Consider the following 26,668-nt stretch of genomic DNA (forward strand, 5'->3'; position numbering starts at 1 on the left):
GTTTATGATGTGAGCAGTTCCTGAGGTAGACTGTTCCATAAATTCACAGTTTTTATGGTAAAATCGTCTTGTCGCCCTTGCAGACTAAACTTTTCTTTTTCTCAAATCAGGGGGAGCGCCCCCTTGTCTTTTCAGGTGATATTTACCTGAAACAGTTTTTCCCCATGTTTTTTCTAAGGACCATTTATAGACTTAAATTAGTTGGTTTTAAGCGTTTCTTCTGAAGAGTAAACAAATGTAATACTTTTAGGGTAGGGTCACACGTAGCGTATACGCTGTATAGTCGAGGCATATTCATATTTAATGCGTATTTGATTCGTATGTACATTTGATGCATATGTGTATTTGATGCATGTTTGATCAATATGTGTATTTGATGCATATGTGTATTTGATGCATATGTGTATTTGATGCATATTTGATGCATATGTGTATTTGATGCATGTTTGATACCTATGTGTATTTGATACATATGTGTATTTGATGCATGTTTGATGCATATGTGTATTTGATGTATATTTGATGCATATGTGTATTTGATGCATATTTGATGCATATGTGTATTTGATGCATATTTGATGCATATGTGTATTTGATGTATATTTGATACATATGTGTATTTGATGCATATTTGATACATATGTGTATTTGATGCATATTTGATGCATATGTGTATTTGATGTATATTTGATGCATATGTGTATTTGATGTATATTTGATGCATATGTGTATTTGATGTATATTTGATGCATATGTGTATTTGATGCATATTTGATGCATATGTGTATTTGATGTATATTTGATACATATGTGTATTTGATGCATATGTGTATTTGCTGCATATGTGTGTTTGATGCATATGTGTATTTGATGTATATTTGATACATATGTGTATTTGATGTATATTTAATGCATATGTGTATTTGATGCATATTTGATGCATATGTGTATTTGATGTATATTTGATACATATGTGTATTTGATGCATATGTGTATTTGATGCATATTTGATGCATATGTGTATTTGATGCATATTTGATACATATGTGTATTTGATGCATATGTGTATTTGCTGCATATGTGTATTTGATGCATATTTGATGCATATGTGTATTTGATGTATATTTGATACATATGTGTATTTGATGTATATTTAATGCATATGTGTATTTGATGCATGTTTGATACATATGTGTATTTGATGCATATTTGATGCATATGTGTATTTGATGCATATTTGATGCATATGTGTATTTGATGCATGTTTGATACCTATGTGTATTTGATGCATATGTGTATTTGATGCATATTTGATACATATGTGTATTTGATGCATATTTGATGCATATGTGTATTTGATGTATATTTGATGCATATGTGTATTTGATGTATATTTGATGCATATGTGTATTTGATGCATATTTAATACATATGTGTATTTGATGCATATGTGTATTTGATGCATATTTGATGCATATGTGTATTTGATGTATATTTGATGCATATGTGTATTTGATGTATATTTGATACATATGTGTATTTGATGTATATTTAATGCATATGTGTATTTGATGCATATTTGATACATATGTGTATTTGATGCATATTTGATACATATGTGTATTTGATGCATATTTGATGCATATGTGTATTTGATGCATATTTGATGCATATGTGTATTTGATGTATATTTGATGCATATGTGTATTTGATGTATATTTGATGCATATGTGTATTTGATGTATATTTGATGCATATGTGTATTTGATGCATATTTGATGCATATGTGTATTTGATGTATATTTGATACATATGTGTATTTGATGCATATGTGTATTTGCTGCATATGTGTGTTTGATGCATATGTGTATTTGATGTATATTTGATACATATGTGTATTTGATGTATATTTAATGCATATGTGTATTTGATGCATATTTGATGCATATGTGTATTTGATGTATATTTGATACATATGTGTATTTGATGCATATGTGTATTTGATGCATATTTGATGCATATGTGTATTTGATGCATATTTGATACATATGTGTATTTGATGCATATGTGTATTTGCTGCATATGTGTGTTTGATGCATATGCATATGTGTATTTGATGTATATTTGATACATATGTGTATTTGATGTATATTTAATGCATATGTGTATTTGATGCATGTTTGATACATATGTGTATTTGATGCATATTTGATGCATATGTGTATTTGATGCATATTTGATGCATATGTGTATTTGATGCATGTTTGATACCTATGTGTATTTGATGCATATGTGTATTTGATGCATATTTGATACATATGTGTATTTGATGCATATTTGATGCATATGTGTATTTGATGTATATTTGATGCATATGTGTATTTGATGTATATTTGATGCATATGTGTATTTGATGCATATTTAATACATATGTGTATTTGATGCATATGTGTATTTGATGCATATTTGATGCATATGTGTATTTGATGTATATTTGATGCATATGTGTATTTGATGCATATTTGATGCATATGTGTATTTGATGTATATTTGATACATATGTGTATTTGATGTATATTTAATGCATATGTGTATTTGATGCATATTTGATACATATGTGTATTTGATGCATATTTGATACATATGTGTATTTGATGCATATTTGATGCATATGTGTATTTGATGCATATTTGATGCATATGTGTATTTGATGCATATTTAATACATATGTGTATTTGATGCATATGTGTATTTGATGCATATTTGATGCATATGTGTATTTGATGTATATTTGATGCATATGTGTATTTGATGCATATTTGATGCATATGTGTATTTGATGCATGTTTGATACATATGTGTATTTGATGCATATTTGATGCATATGTGTATTTGATGCATATTTGATACATATGTGTATTTGATGCATATGTGTATTTGCTGCATATGTGTGTTTGATGCATATGTGTATTTGCTGCATATGTGTGTTTGATGCATATGTGTATTTGATGTATATTTGATGCATATGTGTATTTGATGTATATTTGATGCATATGTGTATTTGATGTATATTTAATGCATATGTGTGTTTGATGCATGTTTGATACATATGTGTATTTGATGCATCTTTGATGCATATGTGTATTTGGTGCATATTTGATGCATATGTGTATTTGATGCATGTTTGATACATATGTGTATTTGATGCATGTTTGATACATATGTGTATTTGATGCATATTTGATGCATATGTGTATTTGATGCATATTTGATGCATATGTGTATTTGATGCATGTTTGATACCTATGTGTATTTGATGCATATGTGTATTTGATGCATATTTGATACATATGTGTATTTGATGCATATTTGATGCATATGTGTATTTGATGTATATTTGATGCATATGTGTATTTGATGTATATTTGATGCATATGTGTATTTGATGCATATTTAATACATATGTGTATTTGATGCATATGTGTATTTGATGCATATTTGATGCATATGTGTATTTGATGTATATTTGATGCATATGTGTATTTGATGCATATTTGATGCATATGTGTATTTGATGTATATTTGATACATATGTGTATTTGATGTATATTTAATGCATATGTGTATTTGATGCATGTTTGATACATATGTGTATTTGATGCATATTTGATGCATATGTGTATTTGATGCATATTTGATGCATATGTGTATTTGATGCATATTTGATGCATATGTGTATTTGATGCATGTTTGATACCTATGTGTATTTGATGCATATGTGTATTTGATGCATATTTGATACATATGTGTATTTGATGCATATTTGATGCATATGTGTATTTGATGTATATTTGATGCATATGTGTATTTGATGTATATTTGATGCATATGTGTATTTGATGCATATTTAATACATATGTGTATTTGATGCATATGTGTATTTGATGCATATTTGATGCATATGTGTATTTGATGTATATTTGATGCATATGTGTATTTGATGCATATTTGATGCATATGTGTATTTGATACATATGTGTATTTGATGTATATTTAATGCATATGTGTATTTGATGCATGTTTGATACATATGTGTATTTGATGCATATTTGATGCATATGTGTATTTGATGCATATTTGATGCATATGTGTATTTGATGCATATTTAATACATATGTGTATTTGATGCATATGTGTATTTGATGCATATTTGATGCATATGTGTATTTGATGTATATTTGATGCATATGTGTATTTGATGCATATTTGATGCATATGTGTATTTGATGCATGTTTGATACATATGTGTATTTGATGTATATTTGATGCATATGTGTATTTGATGTATATTTGATGCATATGTGTATTTGATGCATGTTTGATACATATGTGTATTTGATGCATATTTGATGCATATGTGTATTTGATGCATATTTGATACATATGTGTATTTGATGCATATGTGTATTTGCTGCATATGTGTGTTTGATGCATATGTGTATTTGCTGCATATGTGTGTTTGATGCATATGTGTATTTGATGTATATTTGATGCATATGTGTATTTGATGTATATTTGATGCATATGTGTATTTGATGCATATTTTATGCATATGTGTATTTGATGTATATTTAATGCATATGTGTGTTTGATGCATGTTTGATACATATGTGTATTTGATGCATCTTTGATGCATATGTGTATTTGGTGCATATTTGATGCATATGTGTATTTGATGCATGTTTGATACCTATGTGTATTTGATGCATATTTGATACATATGTGTATTTTATGCATATTTTATGCATATGTGCATTTTATGCATATTTCAGTGCCAGCAAAGTCTATGGAAGCAATAATAAACACCTATATATTTTGCTAGCACTGAAATATGTATATGCATCAATTACACAGCGTATACGCTACGTGTGACTCTACCTTTAATCTTTCCTCATAGCTAAGATGTCCCTTATGCCCCTTATTAGTCCCGGTTGGGTTCTTACTTGGCATAGGCCTTCTCCAGTAGGGCGCTCCAGAACTCGCTGGCACTGGTAGACTTGACAAACAGCAGTTTTGATTTCTTGGTAGGCAGCCGATCATCCACGACAACATCCACCCACTCACCGTACTGCCAGAACTGGGGGAAACAGCTTATAGATTAGTGTAGGATGGAATGTGACATTGTTCCACCTGACATCTGAGTCACGGATCTCTTCATAGACGCGAAGAATAGTAACTTTGTTTTGTCTTGTTATGGTAACAACCGGATTCAGAGATTTTCTTTTATGACCCTAAATAGGCACTGTCACTTTAAAAAACCTTTTGACATGTTGTAGAGACACGTCAAAAGTTATCATGAGTGTTCACACTGTGACAATAGCCACAATGAGCCGTGCTTGTTCTCACAATTGGTTGGCGTCTGGACACTTAGGCCCCCTGGGATCAAAGCCTTTGACATATCTCTTTCTTAAAGGGGTACTCCAAATGCTGGAGCCAGCGCCAGAAGCTCGTGATGTCATAACCCCGCCCCTTCATTTTTTCACGCCCCGCCCCCTCAATGCAAGTCTATGGGAGGGGGCGTGACGGCTGTCACGCCCCCTCCCATAGACTTGCATTGAGGGGGTGGGGCTATGATGTCACGAGCTCCCGACACCGGATCCAGTGTTCGGAACAGTTTGTTCCAAACGCTGAGCAGTGGAGTACCCCTTTAAAACAACAGGTACGCTTGTGAATCTTTCAATGTACTTTTATTGTGATAATAATTTATGCAAAAAAAGAAAATTAGGTATAGGGTAGGTCTGGGGTAAAAAAAAGTTTTCAAATTTGCTGTCCTCCGGGAGGAAGATACCCATCTTATACTAGCCACCCCAAGTCTCAATTAAAGGGGTACTTTGCATACAAGTTATCCCCTATCCAAAAAGTAGGGGATAACATGTCTGATTGAGGGGGGTCCAGCCTTTGGGAACCCCCTGCGATCTCTGTGATCTTCCGTGATTGTGACATCACGTCCCCTCAATTCATGTCTATAGGAGGGGGACATGGCGGCTTTGCTCAACAGTCATCCGGCACTGCACGAAGTTCGCTCCGTGCACCGGATGACTTGGGGTGCCGCGGCAGAGATCGCGAGGGTCCCCAGCGACCGGATGCCCACCATCAGACATGTTATCCCCTATCCCTATCTATGGATAGGGGATAACATGTCTAGCAGTGGTGTACCCCTTTAAATAGATAACCAATAATAAAGATAGGGACAAAAACCTCAAAAAAATATATATATATAAATCAAATAGTTACATACTAAGACAAAAATACCCCAAAACTGGCCAAAGAGAATTCACAAACAACAAATTCGTAATTCAATAATTCTTTGATTAAACATGATCAACGAATAGATACCCAACATAATATACCCATAAAAAACATGAACACACACACAAGACAAATGAAAAATGGTGGAGAGACACAAGATGGCAATGAAGTATATGTGAGGGGAGATAACAATAAACTAGGGCTGGGGCAATATATATTGGGCAGTGTTTATTGTTATCTCCCCTCAAATATACTCCGCAATCTAAACTTTTTGACCCATCTGGGTCAAAAGTTTATTCAAATGGCAGCGACGCTTTAAAGGGGTATTCCAGGAAAAAACTTTTCTTTATATATCAACTGGCTCCAGAAAGTTAAACAGATTTGTAAATGACTTCTATTAAAAAATCTTAATCCTTTCAGTACTTATGAGCTTCTGAAGTTAAGGTTGTTCTTTTCTGTCTAAGTGCTCTCTGATGACACGTGTCTCGGGAAACGCCGAGTTTAGAAGAGGTTTGCTATGGGGATTTGCTTCTAAACTGGGCGTTTCCCGAGACAGGTGTCATCGGAGAGCACTTAGACAGAAAAGAACAACCTTAACTTCAGAAGCTCATAAGTACTGAAAGGATTAAGATTTTTTAATAGAAGTCATTTACAAATCTGTTTAACTTTCTGGAGCCAGTTGATATATAAAGAAAAGTTTTTTCCTGGAATACCCCTTTAAGAACATGCAGGTCCAAAGCGGGGTTTGTTGCCAAAAAAATCACGAAAAATTCTTAAATGTTCACTCTCATTAAAACAAATTTTTGCTATTGCACTCCTTATGGCAAATAAAAAGTCTTTCTAACCTTGTTTAAAAAAATGAAGTTTTCTATGTTTTATTTTTGTTTAACCCCTTAAGGACTCAGACAATTTAATTTTTACGGTTTCATTTTTTCCTCCTCGCCTTCTAAAAATCATAACTCTTTTATATTTTCATCCACAGACTAATATGAGGGCTTGTTTTTTGCGCGACCAGTTGTCCTTTGTAATGACATCACTCATTATATCATAAAATGTATGGCGCAACCAAAAAACACTATTTTTGTGGGGAAATTAAAACGAAAAACGCAATTTTGCTAATTTTGGAAGGTTTTGTTTTCACGCCGTACAATTTATGGAAAAAATTACATGTGTTCTTTATTCTGAGGGTCAATACGATTAAAATGATACCCATTATTATATACTTTTATATTATTGTTGCGCTTAAAAAAAATCACAAACTTTTTAACCAAATTAGTACGTGTTACGCCTAGCGCTCCGGGTCCCCGCTCCTCCCCGGAGCGCTCACGGCGTCTTTCTCCCTGCAGCTCCCCGGTCAGTCCCGCTGACCGGGAGCGCTGCACTGTCATGGCCGTTGGGGATGCGATTCGCACAGCGGGACGCGCCCGCTCGCGAATCGCATCCCAGGTCACTTACCCGTTCCCGTCCCCTGCTGTCATGTGCTGGCGCGCGCGGCTCCGCTCTCTAGGGCGCGCGCGCGCCAGCTCCCTGAGACTTAAAGGGCCAGTGCACCAATGATTGGTGCCTGGCCCAATTTGCTTAATTGGCTTCCACCTGGTCCCTGACTATATCTAACCTCCTCCCATGCACTCCCTTGCCGGATCTTGTTGCCCTTGTGCCTAGTGAAAGCGTATTGTGTGTCTAAGCCTGTGTACCAGAACTTCTGCTATCCACCCTGACTACGAACCTTGCCGCCTGCCCCCGACCTTCTGCTACGTCCGACCTTGCTTCTGTCTACTCCCTTGTACCGCGCCTATCTTCAGCAGTCAGAGAGGTGACCCGTTGCTAGTGGATACGACCTGGTCACTACCGCCGCAGCAAGACCATCCTGCTTTGCGGCGGGCTCTGGTGAAAACCAGTAGTGACTTAGAACCGGTCCACTAGCACGGTCCTCGCCAATCCCTCTCTGGCACAGAGGATCCACTACCTGCCAGCCGGCATCGTGACAGTAGATCCGGCCATGGATCCCGCTGACGTCCCTCTGCCTTATATCTCTGATATCACCACGGTGGTCGCCCAGCAATCCCGACAGATCGCCCATCTAACCCACCAGCTGTCGGAAGTATTCACCATTGTGCAGCAACTTCAGTCGCAACTTCAGCAGCAATCATCTCCTCCGCCAGCTCCTGCACCCCTTCCGCAGCGAGTGGCCACTCCTAGCCTCCGCCTGTCCTTGCCGGACAAATTTAATGGGGACTCTAAGTTTTGCCGTGGCTTTCTTTCGCAATGTTCCCTGCACTTGGAGATGATGTCGGACCAGTTTCCTACTGAAAGGTCTAAGGTGGCTTTCGTAGTCAGCCTTCTGTCTGGAAAAGCCCTGTCATGGGCCACACCGCTCTGGGACCGCAATGACCCCGTCACTGCCTCTGTACACTCCTTCTTCTCGGAAATTCGAAGTGTCTTTGAGGAACCTGCCCGAGCCTCTTCTGCTGAGACTGCCCTGCTGAACCTGGTCCAGGGTAATTCTTCCGTTGGCGAGTACGCCATACAATTCCGTACTCTTGCTTCTGAACTATCCTGGAATAATGAGGCCCTCTGCGCGACCTTTAAAAAAGGCCTATCCAGCAACATTAAAGATGTTCTGGCCGCACGAGAAACTCCTGCTAACCTGCATGAACTCATTCATCTAGCCACTCGCATTGACATGCGTTTTTCTGAGAGACATCAAGAGCTCCGCCAGGAAAAAGACTTAGATCTCTGGACACCTCTCCCACAGTCTCCACTGCAATCTGCGCCTAGGCCTCCCGCCGAGGAGGCCATGCAAGTGGATCGGTCTCGCCTGACCCTGGAAGAGAGGAATCGCCGTAAGGAAGAGAATCTTTGTCTGTACTGTGCCAGTACCGAACATTTTTTGGTGGATTGCCCTATCCGTCCTCCACGTCTGGGAAACGCACGCTCGCACCCAGCTCTCGTGGGTGTGGCGTCTCTTGATGCTAAGTCGGCTTCTCCACGTCTCACGGTGCCTGTACGGATTTCTACTTCAGCCAGCTCTTCCCTCTCAGCCGTGGCCTGCCTGGACTCTGGTGCTTCTGGGAATTTTATTCGGGAGTCCTTGGTGAATAAATTCCGCATTCCGGTGACCCGTCTTGTCAAGCCACTCCACATTTCCGCGGTCAACGGAGCCAGGTTGGATTGCACCGTGCGTTACCGCACGGAGCCCCTCCTAATGTGCATCGGACCTCATCACGAGAAAATTGAATTTTTTGTCCTTCCCAATTGCACTTCCGAAGTTCTCCTTGGACTACCCTGGCTTCTACACCATTCCCCAACCCTGGACTGGTCCACTGGGGGGATCAAGAGTTGGGGTCCCTCTTGTTCCAAGGACTGCCTTAAACCAGTTCCCAGTACTCCCTGCCGTGACCCTGTGGTTCCTCCTGTATCCGGTCCCCCTAAAGTCGTTAGGGACTCTGCCTGCCACAGAAAATGCCTCTCCCCCCCCTCCCAGTCCCTTCAGGCAAGCCTCTGTGTCCCCTCATGGCTCCCGTCCTTGTGTCTCCCTGCCCCGTGCCAAGCTTCACCCTCTGCCCTCCCTCCCCATTCCTACTCCTGCTGTACTGCCTGCCATTGAGGAAACCATCCATTCCTTCCCGGTGTCCTCATCCCAGGGGAGGCAGTCACCGGACAAAAAAAAGGGGAGACCTAAGGGGGGGGGTACTGTTACGCCTAGCGCTCCGGGTCCCCGCTCCTCCCCGGAGCGCTCACGGCGTCTTTCTCCCTGCAGCTCCCCGGTCAGTCCGGCTGACCGGGAGCGCTGCACTGTCATGGCCGTTGGGGATGCGATTCGCACAGCGGGACGCGCCCGCTCGCGAATCGCATCCCAGGTCACTTACCCGTTCCCGTCCCCTGCTGTCATGTGCTGGCGCGCGCGGCTCCGCTCTCTAGGGCGCGCGCGCGCCAGCTCCCTGAGACTTAAAGGGCCAGTGCACCAATGATTGGTGCCTGGCCCAATTTGCTTAATTGGCTTCCACCTGGTCCCTGACTATATCTAACCTCCTCCCATGCACTCCCTTGCCGGATCTTGTTGCCCTTGTGCCTAGTGAAAGCGTATTGTGTGTCTAAGCCTGTGTACCAGAACTTCTGCTATCCACCCTGACTACGAACCTTGCCGCCTGCCCCCGACCTTCTGCTACGTCCGACCTTGCTTCTGTCTACTCCCTTGTACCGCGCCTATCTTCAGCAGTCAGAGAGGTGACCCGTTGCTAGTGGATACGACCTGGTCACTACCGCCGCAGCAAGACCATCCCGCTTTGCGGCGGGCTCTGGTGAAAACCAGTAGTGACTTAGAACCGGTCCACTAGCACGGTCCTCGCCAATCCCTCTCTGGCACAGAGGATCCACTACCTGCCAGCCGGCATCGTGACAGTAGATCCGGCCATGGATCCCGCTGACGTCCCTCTGCCTTATATCTCTGATATCACCACGGTGGTCGCCCAGCAATCCCGACAGATCGCCCATCTAACCCACCAGCTGTCGGAAGTATTCACCATTGTGCAGCAACTTCAGTCGCAACTTCAGCAGCAATCATCTCCTCCGCCAGCTCCTGCACCCCTTCCGCAGCGAGTGGCCACTCCTAGCCTCCGCCTGTCCTTGCCGGACAAATTTATTGGGGACTCTAAGTTTTGCCGTGGCTTTCTTTCGCAATGTTCCCTGCACTTGGAGATGATGTCGGACCAGTTTCCTACTGAAAGGTCTAAGGTGGCTTTCGTAGTCAGCCTTCTGTCTGGAAAAGCCCTGTCATGGGCCACACCGCTCTGGGACCGCAATGACCCCGTCACTGCCTCTGTACACTCCTTCTTCTCGGAAATTCGAAGTGTCTTTGAGGAACCTGCCCGAGCCTCTTCTGCTGAGACTGCCCTGCTGAACCTGGTCCAGGGTAATTCTTCCGTTGGCGAGTACGCCATACAATTCCGTACTCTTGCTTCTGAACTATCCTGGAATAATGAGGCCCTCTGCGCGACCTTTAAAAAAGGCCTATCCAGCAACATTAAAGATGTTCTGGCCGCACGAGAAACTCCTGCTAACCTGCATGAACTCATTCATCTAGCCACTCGCATTGACATGCGTTTTTCTGAGAGACATCAAGAGCTCCGCCAGGAAAAAGACTTAGATCTCTGGACACCTCTCCCACAGTCTCCACTGCAATCTGCGCCTAGGCCTCCCGCCGAGGAGGCCATGCAAGTGGATCGGTCTCGCCTGACCCTGGAAGAGAGGAATCGCCGTAAGGAAGAGAATCTTTGTCTGTACTGTGCCAGTACCGAACATTTTTTGGTGGATTGCCCTATCCGTCCTCCACGTCTGGGAAACGCACGCTCGCACCCAGCTCTCGTGGGTGTGGCGTCTCTTGATGCTAAGTCGGCTTCTCCACGTCTCACGGTGCCTGTACGGATTTCTACTTCAGCCAGCTCTTCCCTCTCAGCCGTGGCCTGCCTGGACTCTGGTGCTTCTGGGAATTTTATTCGGGAGTCCTTGGTGAATAAATTCCGCATTCCGGTGACCCGTCTTGTCAAGCCACTCCACATTTCCGCGGTCAACGGAGCCAGGTTGGATTGCACCGTGCGTTACCGCACGGAGCCCCTCCTAATGTGCATCGGACCTCATCACGAGAAAATTGAATTTTTTGTCCTTCCCAATTGCACTTCCGAAGTTCTCCTTGGACTACCCTGGCTTCTACACCATTCCCCAACCCTGGACTGGTCCACTGGGGGGATCAAGAGTTGGGGTCCCTCTTGTTCCAAGGACTGCCTTAAACCAGTTCCCAGTACTCCCTGCCGTGACCCTGTGGTTCCTCCTGTATCCGGTCCCCCTAAAGTCGTTAGGGACTCTGCCTGCCACAGAAAATGCCTCTCCCCCCCCCTCCCAGTCCCTTCAGGCAAGCCTCTGTGTCCCCTCATGGCTCCCGTCCTTGTGTCTCCCTGCCCCGTGCCAAGCTTCACCCTCTGCCCTCCCTCCCCATTCCTACTCCTGCTGTACTGCCTGCCATTGAGGAAACCATCCATTCCTTCCCGGTGTCCTCATCCCAGGGGAGGCAGTCACCGGACAAAAAAAGGGGAGACCTAAGGGGGGGGTACTGTTACGCCTAGCGCTCCGGGTCCCCGCTCCTCCCCGGAGCGCTCACGGCGTCTTTCTCCCTGCAGCTCCCCGGTCAGTCCCGCTGACCGGGAGCGCTGCACTGTCATGGCCGTTGGGGATGCGATTCGCACAGCGGGACGCGCCCGCTCGCGAATCGCATCCCAGGTCACTTACCCGTTCCCGTCCCCTGCTGTCATGTGCTGGCGCGCGCGGCTCCGCTCTCTAGGGCGCGCGCGCGCCAGCTCCCTGAGACTTAAAGGGCCAGTGCACCAATGATTGGTGCCTGGCCCAATTTGCTTAATTGGCTTCCACCTGGTCCCTGACTATATCTAACCTCCTCCCATGCACTCCCTTGCCGGATCTTGTTGCCCTTGTGCCTAGTGAAAGCGTATTGTGTGTCTAAGCCTGTGTACCAGAACTTCTGCTATCCACCCTGACTACGAACCTTGCCGCCTGCCCCCGACCTTCTGCTACGTCCGACCTTGCTTCTGTCTACTCCCTTGTACCTCGCCTATCATCAGCAGTCAGAGAGGTGACCCGTTGCTAGTGGATACGACCTGGTCACTACCGCCGCAGCAAGACCATCCCGCTTTGCGGCGGGCTCTGGTGAAAACCAGTAGTGACTTAGAACCGGTCCACTAGCACGGTCCTCGCCAATCCCTACCTAGGATCCACTACCTGCCAGCCGGCATCGTGACAGTACGTTTATAATCCCTTTATTTTGATGACCTCTAACTTTTTTATTTTTCCGTATAAGTGGCGGTATGGGGGCTCATTTTTTGCGCCATGATCTGTACTTTTTCTTTATACCACATTTGCATATAAAAAACTTTTAATACATTTTTTATCATTTTTTTTTTAATAAAATGTATTAAAAAAGTAGGAATTTTGGACTTTTTTATTTTTTTTTCGTTCACGCCGTTCACCGTACGGGATCATTAACATTTTATTTTAATAGTTCGGACATTTACGCACGCGGCGATACCAAATATGTCTATAAAAAATGTTTTTTACGCTTTTTGGGGGTAAAATAGGAAAAAACTGACGTTTTACTTTTTTATTGGGGGAGGGGATTTTTCACTTTTTTTTACTTTTACTTTGACATTTTTTTACATTTTTTTTTACACTTGAATAGTCCCCATAAGGGACTATTCATAGCAATACCATGATTGCTAATACTGATCTGTTCTATGTATAGGACATAGAACAGATCAGTATTATCGGTCATCTTCTGCTCTGGTCTGCTCGATCACAGACCAGAGCAGGAGACGCCGGGAGCCGCACGGAGGAAGGAGAGGGGACCTCCGTGTGGCGTTATGAATGATCGGATCCCCTCAGCAGCGCTGCGGGCGATCCGATCGTTCATTTAAATCGCGAACTGCCGCAGATGCCGGGATCTGTATTGATCCCGGCACCTGAGGGGTTAATGGCGGACGCCCGCGAGATCGCGGGCGTAGGCCATTGCCGGCGGGTCCCTGGCTGCGATCAGCAGCCGGGATCAGCCGCGCATGACACGGGCATCGCTCCGATGCCCGCGGTTATGCTTAGGACGTAAATGTACGTCCTGGTGCGTTAAGTACCACCTCACCAGGACGTACATTTACGTCCTGCGTCCTTAAGGGGTTAAAGGGGTACTCCGGTGGAAAACTATTTTTTTTTTTTTTTTTTTATCAACTGGTGCCAGAAAGTCAAACAGATTTGTAAATCACTTCTATTAAAAAATCTTAATCCTTCCAGTACTTATTAGCTGCTGAATACTACAGAGGAAATTCTTTTCTTTTTGGAACACAGTGCTCTCTGCTGACGTCGTGACCACAGTGCTCTCTGCTGACATCTCTGTCCATTTTAGGAACTGTCCAGAGCAGCATATGTATTCTATGGGGATTAAAATGGACAGAGATGTCAGCAGAGAGCACTGTGCTCGTGATTCAGCAGAGAGCTCTGTATTCCAAAAAGAAAAGAATTTCCTCTATAGTATTCAGCAGCTAATAAGTACTGGAAGGATTAAGATTTTTTAATAGAAGTAATTTACAAACCGGTTTAACTTTCTGGCATCAGTTGATTTACCGGAGTACCCCTTTAACCCCTTAAGGACTCAGGGTTTTTCCGTTTTTGTACTTTCGTTTTTTCCTCCTCACCTTTTAAAAATCATAACCCTTTCAATTTTCCACCTAAAAATCCATATTATGGCTTATTTTTTGCGTCACCAATTCTACTTTGCAGTGACATTAGTCATTTTACCCAAAAATGCACGGCGAAACGGAAAAAAAAAATCATTGTGCGACAAAATCAAAGAAAAAATGCCATTTTGTAACTTTTGGGGGCTTCCGTTTCTACGCAGTGCATATTTCGGTAAAAATTACACCTTATCATTATTCTGTAGGTCCATACAGTTAAAATGATACCCTACTTATATAGGTTTGATTTTGTTGTACTTCTGGAAAAAATCATAACTACATGCAGGAAAATGTATATGTTACGCCGAGCGCTCCGGGTCCCTGCTCCTCCCCGGAGCGCTCGCAACATCCTCGCATTTGCAGCGCCCCGGTCAGACCTGTTGACCAGGTGCGCTGCAATACCCCTCTCAGCCGGGATGCGATTCGCGATGCGGGAGGCGCCCGCTCGCGATGCGCATCCCGGCTCCCGTACCTGACTCGCTCTCCGTCGGTCTTGTCCTGGCGCGCGCGGCCCCGCTCCTTAGGGCGCGCGCGCGCCGGGTCTCTGCAATTTAAAGGGCCACTGCGCCACTGATTGGCGCAGCTGGCTTAATTAGTGTGTTCACCTGTGCACTCCCTATGTATACCTCACTTCCCCTGCACTCCCTCGCCGGATCTTGTTGCCATTGTGCCAGTGAAAGCGTTTCCTTGTGTGTTCCTAGCCTGTGTTCCAGACCTCCTGCCGTTGCCCCTGACTACGATCCTTGCTGCCTGCCCTGACCTTCTGCTACGTCCGACCTTGCTCTTGTCTACTCCCTTGTACCGCGCCTATCTTCAGCAGTCAGAGAGGTTGAGCCGTTGCTGGTGGATACGACCTGGTTGCTACCGCCGCTGCAAGACCATCCCGCTTTGCGGCGGGCTCTGGTGAATACCAGTAGCAACTTAGAACCGGTCCACCAGCATGGTCCACGCCAATCCCTCTCTGGCACAGAGGATCCACCTCCAGCCAGCCGAATCGTGACAGTAGATCCGGCCATGGATCCCGCTGAAGTCCCACTGCCAGTTGTCGCCGACCTCACCACGGTGGTCGCCCAGCAGTCGCAACAGATAGCGTAACAAGGCCACCAGCTGTCTCAACTGACCGTGATGCTACAGCAGCTACTACCACAGCTTCAGCAACAATCTCCTCCGCCAGCTCCTGCACCTCCTCCGCAGCGAGTGGCCGCCTCCGGCCTACGATTATCCTTGCCGGATAAATTTGATGGGGACTCTAAGTTTTGCCGTGGCTTTCTTTCACAATGTTCCCTGCACTTGGAGATGATGTCGGACCAGTTTCCTACTGAAAGGTCTAAGGTGGCTTTCGTAGTCAGCCTTCTGTCTGGGAAAGCTCAGTCATGGGCCACACCGCTCTGGGACCGCAATGACCCTGTCACTGCCTCTGTACACTCCTTCTTCACGGAGATTCGAAGTGTCTTTGAGGAACCTGCCCGAGCCTCTTCTGCTGAGACTGAACCTGGTCCAGGGTAATTCTTCTGTTGGCGAGTACGCCATCCAATTCCGTACTCTTGCCTCCGAATTATCCTGGAATAATGAGGCCCTCTGCGCGACCTTTAAAAAAGGCCTATCCAGCAACATTAAAGATGTGCTGGCCGCACGAGAAATTCCTGCTAACCTGCATGAACTTATTCATCTGGCCACCCGCATTGACATGCGTTTTTCCGAAAGGCGTCAGGAGCTCCGCCAGGATATGGACTTTGTTCGCACGAGGCGGTTTCTCTCCCCGGCTCCTCTCTCCTCTGGTCCTCTGCAATCCGTTCCTGTGCCTCCCGCTGTGGAGGCTATGCAAGTTGACCGGTCTCGCTTGACACCTCAAGAGAGGACACGACGCCGCATGGAGAATCTGTGCCGGTACCGAACACTTCTTGAAGGATTGTCCTATCCGTCCTCCCCGCCTGGAAAGACGTCCGCTGATTCCGCACAAAGGTGAGACAGTTTTTGATGTCAACTCTGCTTCTCCACGCCTTACTGTGCCTGTGCGGATATCTTCTTCTACCTTCTCCTTCTCTACTATGGCCTTCTTGGATTCCGGATCTGCAGGAAATTTTATTTTGGCCTCTCTCATCAACAGGTTCAACATCCCGGTGACCAGTCTCGCCAGACCCCTCTACATCAATTCTGTTAACAATGAAAGATTGGACTGTACCGTGCGTTACCGCACGGAACCTCTCCTAATGTGCATCGGACCTCATCACGAAAAAATTGAATTTTTGGTCCTCTCCAACTGCACTTCTGAAATTCTTCTTGGATTACCGTGGCTTCAACGCCATTCCCCAACCCTTGATTGGTCCACAGGAGAAATCAAGAACTGGGGTACTTCTTGTCTCAAGGACTGTCTTAAACCGGTTCCCAGTACTCCCTGCCGTGACCCTGTGGTTCCCCCTGTATCCGGTCTTCCTAAGGCTTATATGGACTATTCTGACGTTTTTTGCAAAAAGCAAGCTGAGACTTTACCTCCTCACAGGCCTTATGACTGTCCTATTGACCTCCTCCCGGGTACTACTCCACCCCGGGGCAGAATCTATCCTCTGTCTGCTCCAGAGACTCTTGCCATGTCAGAGTACATCCAGGAGAATTTAAAAAAGGGCTTTATCCGCAAATCCTCCTCTCCTGCCGGAGCTGGATTTTTTTTTGTGTCCAAAAAAGATGGCTCCCTACGCCCTTGCATTGACTACCGCGGACTTAATAAAATCACGGTAAAAAACCGCTACCCCTTACCTCTTATCTCGGAACTCTTTGATCGCCTTCAAGGTGCCCACATCTTTACCAAACTGGACTTAAGGGGGGCTTATAATCTCATCCGCATCAGGGAGGGGGACGAATGGAAGACTGCATTTAACACTAGAGATGGACACTTTGAGTATCTGGTCATGCCCTTTGGCCTGTGCAACGCCCCTGCCGTCTTCCAAGACTTTGTTAATGAAATTTTTCGTGATCTCTTATATTCCTGTGTTGTGGTTTATCTGGACGATATTTTGATTTTTTCTGCCAACTTAGAAGAACACCGCCAGCATGTCCGAATGGTTCTTCAGAGACTTCGGGACAATCAACTTTATGCCAAAATGGAGAAATGTCTGTTTGAATGTCAATCTCTTCCTTTCCTAGGATACTTGGTCTCTGGCCAGGGACTACAAATGGACCCAGATAAACTCTCTGCCGTCTTAGATTGGCCACGCCCCTCCGGACTCCGTGCTATCCAACGTTTTTTGGGGTTCGCCAATTATTACAGACAATTTATTCCACACTTTTCCACTATTGTGGCTCCTATCGTGGCTTTAACCAAGAAAAATGCCAATCCCAAGTCCTGGTCTCCCCAAGCGGAAGACGCATTTAAACATCTCAAGTCTGCCTTTTCTTCTGCTCCCGTGCTCTCCAGACCTGACCCATCTAAACCCTTTTTATTGGAGGTAGATGCCTCCTCAGTGGGAGCTGGAGCTGTCCTTCTACAAAAAAATTCTTCCGGGCATGCTGTTACTTGTGGGTTTTTTTCTAGGACCTTCTCTCCGGCGGAGAGAAACTACTCCATCGGGGATCGAGAACTACTGGCCATTAAATTGGCGCTTGATGAATGGAGGCATCTGCTGGAGGGATCAAAATTTCCAGTTATCATATACACTGATCACAAGAATCTCTCCTATCTCCAGTCTGCCCAACGGCTGAACCCTCGCCAGGCCAGGTGGTCGTTGTTCTTTGCCCGTTTTAACTTTGAAATTCATTTTCGCCCTGCTGACAAGAACATTAGGGCCGATGCCCTCTCTCGTTCTTCTGATGCCTCTGAAGTAGAAGTCTCTCCGCAACACATCATTCCTCCGGACTGTCTGATCTCCACTTCTCCAGCCTCCATCAGGCAAACTCCTCCAGGGAAGACCTTCGTTTCTCCACGCCAGCGTCTCGGGATTCTCAAATGGGGTCACTCCTCCCATCTCGCAGGCCATGCGGGCATCAAAAAATCCTTGCAACTCATCTCTCGTTTTTATTGGTGGCCGACTCTGGAGACGGATGTTGTTGATTTTGTGCGGGCCTGTACTGTCTGTGCCCGAGATAAGACTCCTCGCCAGAAGCCTGCTGGTCTCCTTCATCCTCTGCCCGTTCCCGAACAGCCTTGGTCACAGATTGGTATGGACTTTATTACAGACTTGCCCTCATCCCGTGGCAACACAGTTGTTTGGGTGGTCGTTGATCGATTTTCCAAGATGGCACATTTTATTCCTCTTCCTGGTCTTCCTTCAGCGCCTCAGTTGGCAAAGCAATTTTTTGTACACATTTTTCGCCTTCATGGATTGCCCACGCATATCGTCTCGGATAGAGGCGTCCAATTCGTGTCTAAATTCTGGAGGGCCCTCTGTAAACAGCTCAAGATTAAATTAAACTTCTCTTCTTCTTATCATCCCCAATCCAATGGGCAAGTAGAAAGAATTAACCAGGTCCTGGGTGACTATTTACGGCATTTTGTTTCCTCCCGCCAGGATGACTGGGCAGATCTTCTACCATGGGCCGAATTCTCATAAACTTCAGAGTCTCCGAATCTTCTGCTAAGTCCCCATTTTTCGTGGTGTACGGCCGTCACCCTCTTCCCCCCCCTCCCTACTCCCTTGCCCTCTGGTTTGCCCGCTGTGGATGAAGTGACTCGTGATCTTTCCACCATATGGAAAGAAACCCAAAATTCTCTTTTACAGGCTTCATCCCGCATGAAAAGGTTTGCCGATAAGAAAAGAAGAACTCCCCCCATTTTTGCTCCCGGAGACAAGGTATGGCTCTCCGCTAAATATGTCCGCTTTCGTGTCCCCAGTTACAAACTGGGACCACGCTATCTTGGTCCTTTCAAAGTCTTGTGCCAGATTAACCCTGTCTCTTACAAACTCCTTCTTCCTCCTTCTCTCCGTATTCCTAATGCCTTCCATGTCTCTCTCCTTAAACCACTCATCATTAACCGCTTCTCTCCCAAACTTGTTTCTCCCACTCCTGTTTCCGGTTCTTCTGACGTCTTCTCCGTGAAGGAGATTCTGGCCTCCAAGATGGTCAGAGGGAAAAAAAATTTCTTGGTGGATTGGGAAGGCTGTGGTCCAGAAGAGAGATCCTGGGAACCTGAGGACAACATCCTAGACAAAAGTCTTATCCTCAGGTTCTCAGGCTCCAAGAAGAGGGGGAGACCCAAGGGGGGGGTACTGTTACGCCGAGCGCTCCGGGTCCCCGCTCCTCCCCGGAGCACTCGCAACATCCTCGCATTTGCAGCGCCCCGGTCAGACCTGCTGACCAGGTGCGCTGCAATACCCCTCTCAGCCGGGATGCGATTCGCTATGCGGGAGGCGCCCGCTCGCGATGCGCATCCCGGCTCCCGTACCTGACTCGCTCTCCGTCGGTCTTGTCCCGGCGCGCGCGGCCACCCACTCCGTAAGGCGCGCGCGCGCCGGGTCTCTGCAATTTAAAGGGCCACTGTGCCACTGATTGGCGCAGCTGGCTTAATTAGTGTGTTCACCTGTGCACTCCCTATTTATACCTCACTTCCCCTGCACTCCCTCGCCGGATCTTGTTGCCATTGTGCCAGTGAAAGCGTTTCCTTGTGTGTTCCTAGCCTGTGTTCCAGACCTCCTGCCGTTGCCCCTGACTACGATCCTTGCTGCCTGCCCTGACCTTCTGCTACGTCCGACCTTGCTCTTGTCTACTCCCTTGTACCGCGCCTATCTTCAGCAGTCAGAGAGGTTGAGCCGTTGCTGGTGGATACGACCTGGTTGCTACCGCCGCTGCAAGACCTTCCCGCTTTGCGGCGGGCTCTGGTGAATACCAGTAGCAACTTAGAACCGGTCCACCAGCACGGTCCACGCCAATCCCTCTCTGGCACAGAGGATTCACCTCCAGCCAGCCGAATCGTGACAGTATACGTTTAAAAATGTTATCTTCTGACCCCTATAACTTTTTTATTTTTCCACGTACAGGGCGGTATGAGGGCTCATTTTTTATCGGTATGATTTTTGTTTTGATCTGACTTTTTGATCACTTTTTATTCATTTTTTATTGGTATAAAAAGTGACCAAAAATTTTTTTGCGCGTACGCCATTGACCGTGCGGTTTAATTAATTATATATTTTTATAGTTCGGACATTTACGCACGCGGCAATACCACATATGTTTATTTATTTTTATTTTTACACTGTTTTATTTTTTTTATGGGAAAAGGGGGGTGATTCAAACTTTTATTAGGGAAGGGGTTAAATGACCTTTATTAACACTTTTTTTTAACATTTTTTTTGCAGTGTTATAGGTCCCATAGGGACCTATAACACTGCACACACTGATCTCCTATGCTGATCACTGGCATGTATTAACACGCCTGTGATCAGCATTATCGGCGCTTGACTGCTCCTGCCTGGATCTCAGGCACGGAGCAGTCATTCGTCGATCGGACACCGAGGAGGCAGGTAAGGGCCCTCCCGGTGTCTGGTCAGCTGTTCGGGACGCCGCGATTTCACCGCGGCGGTCCCGAACAGCCCGACTGAGCAGCCGGGTCACTTTCACTTTAGAAGCGGTGGTCAGCTTTGACCGCCGCTTCTAAAGGGTTAATACCGCACATCACCGCGATCGGCAATGTGTGGTATTAGCCGCGGGTCCCGGCCGTTGATGAGCGCCGGGACCGACGCGATATGATGCGGGATCGGGGCGCGATCCCGTTTCATATCGCGGGAGCCGGCGCAGGACGTAAATATACGTCCTGCGTCGTTAAGGGGTTAAAAAAAGCTGCCACTAGGTGTCTCCCTACTTGTCCAGAGCACATTTCCCCCCCATCTCTTGCACAGACTTTGGACTCCTGCTGGCCTGGCAGAAGTCCAAAAACAGGAAATGCAGTCTGGAGTGCTGCGGGGTGTGTGTGCAGCCTAATCCAATCATAGCTCATCTCACACTGAACTGCTCTGGGCTGTATGTAGCAGAGTGAGGGAGGAAGTTCTCCCCTGTATGGCTTCAGATGATGTCACGCCTGCTGGGGAACGCCCCTTCCCAGTCTGTGAATCTGACAGAGAGTGAGCAGAAAATACAGAGAAATATCAAGGTAGAAAACTAACAAATAATAAAAATAAAGGCAGGGGGTGGTTTATTATGATGGGGGCAGTGACCTGGGAAGATTATAAAATGTAACAAGATCATGAGAGGTACTCTTTAAAGGGGTACTCTGCCGAAAAACATCTTATCTCCTATCCAAAGGATAAGGGATAAGATGTCTGATCGTCTGTGTCCCGCCACTGGGGACCCCCGCGATCTCCGGGCCATCACGACGCCTCCTCCTATAGACATGAATGGCAGCTGTGTTTGGCAGTCATCCGGCACTGCGATGCTGCGCTGGAGATCGTGGGGCTCCCCAGCGGAGGGTCCCCTGCAATCAGACATCTCATCCCCTATCCTATTTTAAAGTCGTTTAACATAAAAACTAGACAATAGGTCCTAACAATGTTTTTACATTTTTGCGCTACCTTAAAGTGAAAGATCCCTACGTAGTCGGTGTCAAAGTGTTGATCGATGGGGACAACGCGGCAGAGACATTCCGTGTTCAGAGTCAGAGAAGCGATAGAACAGAGAAGCCAGCAGTCACCTGTACAATAAAGAATCTATTGTTACCGGGCCGCCACTATATAAAATCAGAACTTTAAAGACATCAGGATTAAAGGGGTACTCCGGTGAAAACCTTTTTTCTTTTAAATCAACTGGCTCCGGAAAGTTAAACATATTTTTACATTACTTCTATAAAAAAATCTTAATCCTTCCTGTACTTATTAGTTGCTGAATACTACAGAGGAAATTCTTTTCTTCTTGGAATGCTCTCTGATGACATCACGAGCACAGTGCTCTCTGCTGACGTTATTATAATAATAATAAGTCTTTATTTATTTATTGTTGTCCTTAGTGGGATTTGAACCCAAGGCCCCAGCACTGCAAGGCAGCAGTGCTAACCACTAAGCCACCATGCTGCCCTTAACATACATCTGCTATGCATGGTTGCTAAAATGGACAGAGATGTTAGCAGAGAGCACTGTGCTTGTGATGTCATCAGTGTTCCAAAAAGAAAGGAATTTCCTCTGTAGCATTCAGCAGCTAATAAGTACAGGAAGGATTAAGATTTTTTAATAGAAGTAATTTACAAATATGTTTAACTTTCTGGCACCAGTTGATTTAAAAGAAAAAAAATTTTCACCGGAGTACCCCTTTAAGAGACTTTAGGTCAGTGTTTTCCGAATAGTGTGTCTCCAGCTGTTGCAAAACTACAACTCACAGCATGCCCGGACAGCCGCTGGCTGTCCGGGCATGCTGTGAGTTGTAGTTTTGCAACAGCTGGAGACACACTGTTTGGAAAACCCTGATCAAGGTACAGTATATGTGATTTTCCATTTGCCCACAGAATTGGGCAAATCCATTGACCAATATCTTCCTTATGTAGAATTAGTATTATCCAGGGGGGGGGGGGGGGGGGGTGTTGACAGTAGCAAAAGATGGCCAAAAAATAGGATGCCCAAATATGTATGGACTCAAAAAGTGTATGGTCATCTTAAATGGATGGTGCCAGTTGGTACATATAGCAAAAAGGGGAACTCAAAGTACTCAGATACCCCCAGGACTTATAGTAGGAGCTATAAAAAAAAATTATTTAAAGGGGTATTCCAGGAAAAAAACTTTTTTTTTTTTTTTTTAGATCAACTGGCTCCAGAAAGTTAAACAGATTTGTAAATTACTTCTATTACAAAAAATCTTAATCCTTCCAATAATTATCAGCTGCTGAAGTTGAGTTGTTCTGTCTAAGTGCTCTCTGATGACACGTGTCTCGGGAGCTGTCTGGAGTAGAAGCAAATTCCCATAGTAAACCTATTCTGCTCTGTGCAGTCCCTATGGGGATTTGCTTCTACTCTGGACAGCTCCCAAGAGACGTGTAATCAGAGAGCACTTAGATGGAAAAGAACAATTCAACTTCAGCAGCTCATAAGTACTGAAAAGATTAAGATTTTTTTAATAGAAGTAATTTACAAATCTGTTTAACTTTCTGGAGCCAGTTGATCTTAAAAAAAAAAAAAAAAAAAGTTTTTTCCTGGAATACCCCTTAAAAAAAAAATTTTTTATAACTCCTACTATAAGTCCTGGGGGTATCTGAGTACATATATATATATATATATATATATATATACATATATATATATATATATATATATATATATATATATATATATGTTTTTTCCAGGATAACCCATTTAAGCTTGTATCAAATTTCAGAAGCAAAAGGCAACTTACTGGCCAATGGGAGTAGTAGTCTTGCAGGATGTGCAAACAACAAAACACAACGGGGAAACAGACTAAACAGAGAAACTTTCAATAGGAAATGTTAAACCCAAAATAGACTGGACAAGATATAGACAGAAGAGGACTAACAATATCAACAAAACCAATATGCGACTGACTGGACAAGACCGCAGAACACAGCAGAGGACTAACAATATCAAGAAAACAAATATATATAGTAGACTAAACAAGACAAAGGCAGAAGAGCACTAACAATAGCTACAAAATCAATATGAGACACTCTGTGTGTATGTCTTGTCCAGTCTGTCTCATATTGTTTTTGTTTATATTGTTAGTGTTCTGCTGTCTATGTCCTGTTTAGTCTGTCTTATATTGGTGTTTTTGATATTTTCATTCCTCTGCTAGGTATGTCTAGTCCAGTTTGTCTCATATTGGTTTTGATGATATTGTTAAACCATCAAGACATAGACAGCAGAGTATTAACAATATCAACAAAACCAATATGAGATAGAAGACAGACTGGACAAGACAAAGACAGCAGAGGACTAACAATATCAACAAAACTGATATAAGGCAGACTGGACAAGACAAACAGCAGAGGACTAACAATATCAACAATACTGATATAAGACAGACTGGACAAGACATAGGCAGCAGAAGACTAACAATGTCAACAAAACTGATAGAAGACAGACTGGACAAGACATAGGCAGCAGAAGACTAACAATATCAGCAAAACTAATATGATATATAAGACAGACTGGACAAGACAATGACAGCAGAGGACTAATAATATCAACAAAACCAATATGAGATATAAGACAGACTGGACAAGACATAGACAGCAGAGGACTAACAATATCAACAAAACTAATAGGACATATGAGACAGACTGGACAAGACATAGACAGCAGAGGACTAACAATATCAACAAAACCAATATAAGACAGACTGGACAAGACATAGACAGCAGAGGACTAACAATATCAACAAAACCAATATAAGACAGACTGGACAAGACATAGACAGCAGAGGACTAACAATATCAGCAAAACCAATATGGGATATAAGACAGACTGGACAAGACATAGACAGCAGAGGACTAACAATATCAGCAAAACCAATATAAGACAGACTGGACAAGACATAGACAGCAGAGGACTAACAATATCAGCAAAACCAATATGGGATATAAGACAGACTGGACAAGACATAGACAGCAGAGGACTAACAATATCAGCAAAACCAATATAAGACAGACTGGACAAGACATAGACAGCAGAGGACTAACAATATCAATAAAACTGATATAAGACAGACTGGACAAGACATAGACAGCAGAGGACTAACAATATCAATAAAACTGATATAAGACAGACTGGACAAGACATAGACAGCAGAAGACTAACAATATCAACAAAACCAATACTGTATGAGATATAAGACAGACTGGACAAGACATAGACATGAAGGTCTTGCAAACAATACAACCAGACGAAGACAGATAGAGATGGACGAACAAACACGCAGCACTAACAAGGCCGAGACAGGAAAATACTGGCGCCATTTTATGGTGGAAATAACTTGGAGACAAGTGAAACCGGTTGTAAGTCATTTTATGTCATGTTTACAGTATAATTCTCACATGTATGAAGGGAATTATTAACTCTCTGGTGACCTGGTCACCCCGGCTATAATACACAGGGTTGGGTCTTCAGTCTGGATGTCACCACTTACCCAGCGCCCCCTGGCGGACATCCGCACGACTTGCCCCTTCATTAATAAACTGAGGATTGGGTTTAATGTCCTGTTGGAGGTGAAGAATAACATTGTTAGATATGGAGGTGATAATGTATCTCCGGGCGATGTCACACTCCGCTCCAGCCCTTCCCCTATCACCTTTCTTATCTTCTCAGATCAGTGTTTCCCAACCAGGGTGCCTCCAGCTGTTGCAAAACTACAACTCCCAGCATGCCCGGACAGCCGTTGGCTGTCCGGGCATGCTGGGAGTTGTAGTTTTGCAACAGCTGCAGGCACCCTGGTTGGGAAACACTGTCTCAGATCGAGGAGATTGTTCTTACCAGTTTCCTACAAATGGTGAAAGCCGCAGGGCGGAATCTCTTACATAACCTTATAATAAGTCATTTTCCAGAAGTTGTGTAGTTCTTTCCAGTCTGACCACAGTGCTCTCTGCTGACACCTCTGTCCGTGTCAGGAACTGTCCAGGGTAGAAGCAAATCCCCATAGCAAACCTCTCCTGCTCCGGACAGTTCCTGACACGGACAGGGGTGTCGGCAGAGAGAGCACTGTGGTCAGACTGGAATGAACTACACAACTTCCTCTAGAGCATACAGCAGCTGATAAGTACTGGAAGGATTAAGATTTTTATATAGAAGTAATTTACAAATCTGTATGACTTTTTGGCACAAGTTGATTTGAAAACATTTAAGTGTCCCCAACCCAGTCCTCAAGGCCCACCACCAGGATTAACATTTTCCCTTTGTGTCAGTGTCAGTCTTATCGTTTTCTCGAAGATGTTCCCAATGGGACCCCACATCCCTACCCTGGATGATCTGTTGGGTGGAGGCACTGCCACAGATATGTACCACAGCTCCCAGGTAGTGGAGGCTCAAGATCAGCCTGATGAGCGCAAACCGGTAACAAGGGTAAGGGACCACAGGGATATATATGTATGTATGTATGTATGTATATATGCATATATATATGTGTGTGCATATATATGTGTGTGCATATATATGTGTGTG

At 44.4% G+C, this 26,668-nt stretch overlaps 1 protein-coding gene across 2 annotated transcripts in view; it reads right to left on the reverse strand.

The window, feature by feature from the left end:
* The window catches only part of LOC130363090 (calpain-8-like), a 76,953-nt gene that overhangs the window by 46,710 nt on the left and 3,575 nt on the right, over positions 1–26,668 (reverse strand). For both annotated transcript variants that reach the window (XM_056568437.1, XM_056568438.1), the window contains exons 2-4: positions 25,641–25,710; positions 22,091–22,209; positions 5,004–5,137 (exon numbers count right to left, since the gene is read on the reverse strand). In XM_056568437.1, coding sequence (XP_056424412.1) covers positions 5,004–5,137; positions 22,091–22,209; positions 25,641–25,710 — 323 coding nt within the window. The remainder of the gene's footprint in view (positions 1–5,003; positions 5,138–22,090; positions 22,210–25,640; positions 25,711–26,668) is intronic.

Source organism: Hyla sarda, chromosome 3, assembly GCF_029499605.1.
Source record: "Hyla sarda isolate aHylSar1 chromosome 3, aHylSar1.hap1, whole genome shotgun sequence".
NCBI classification, from domain to species: Eukaryota; Metazoa; Chordata; class Amphibia; order Anura; family Hylidae; genus Hyla; species Hyla sarda.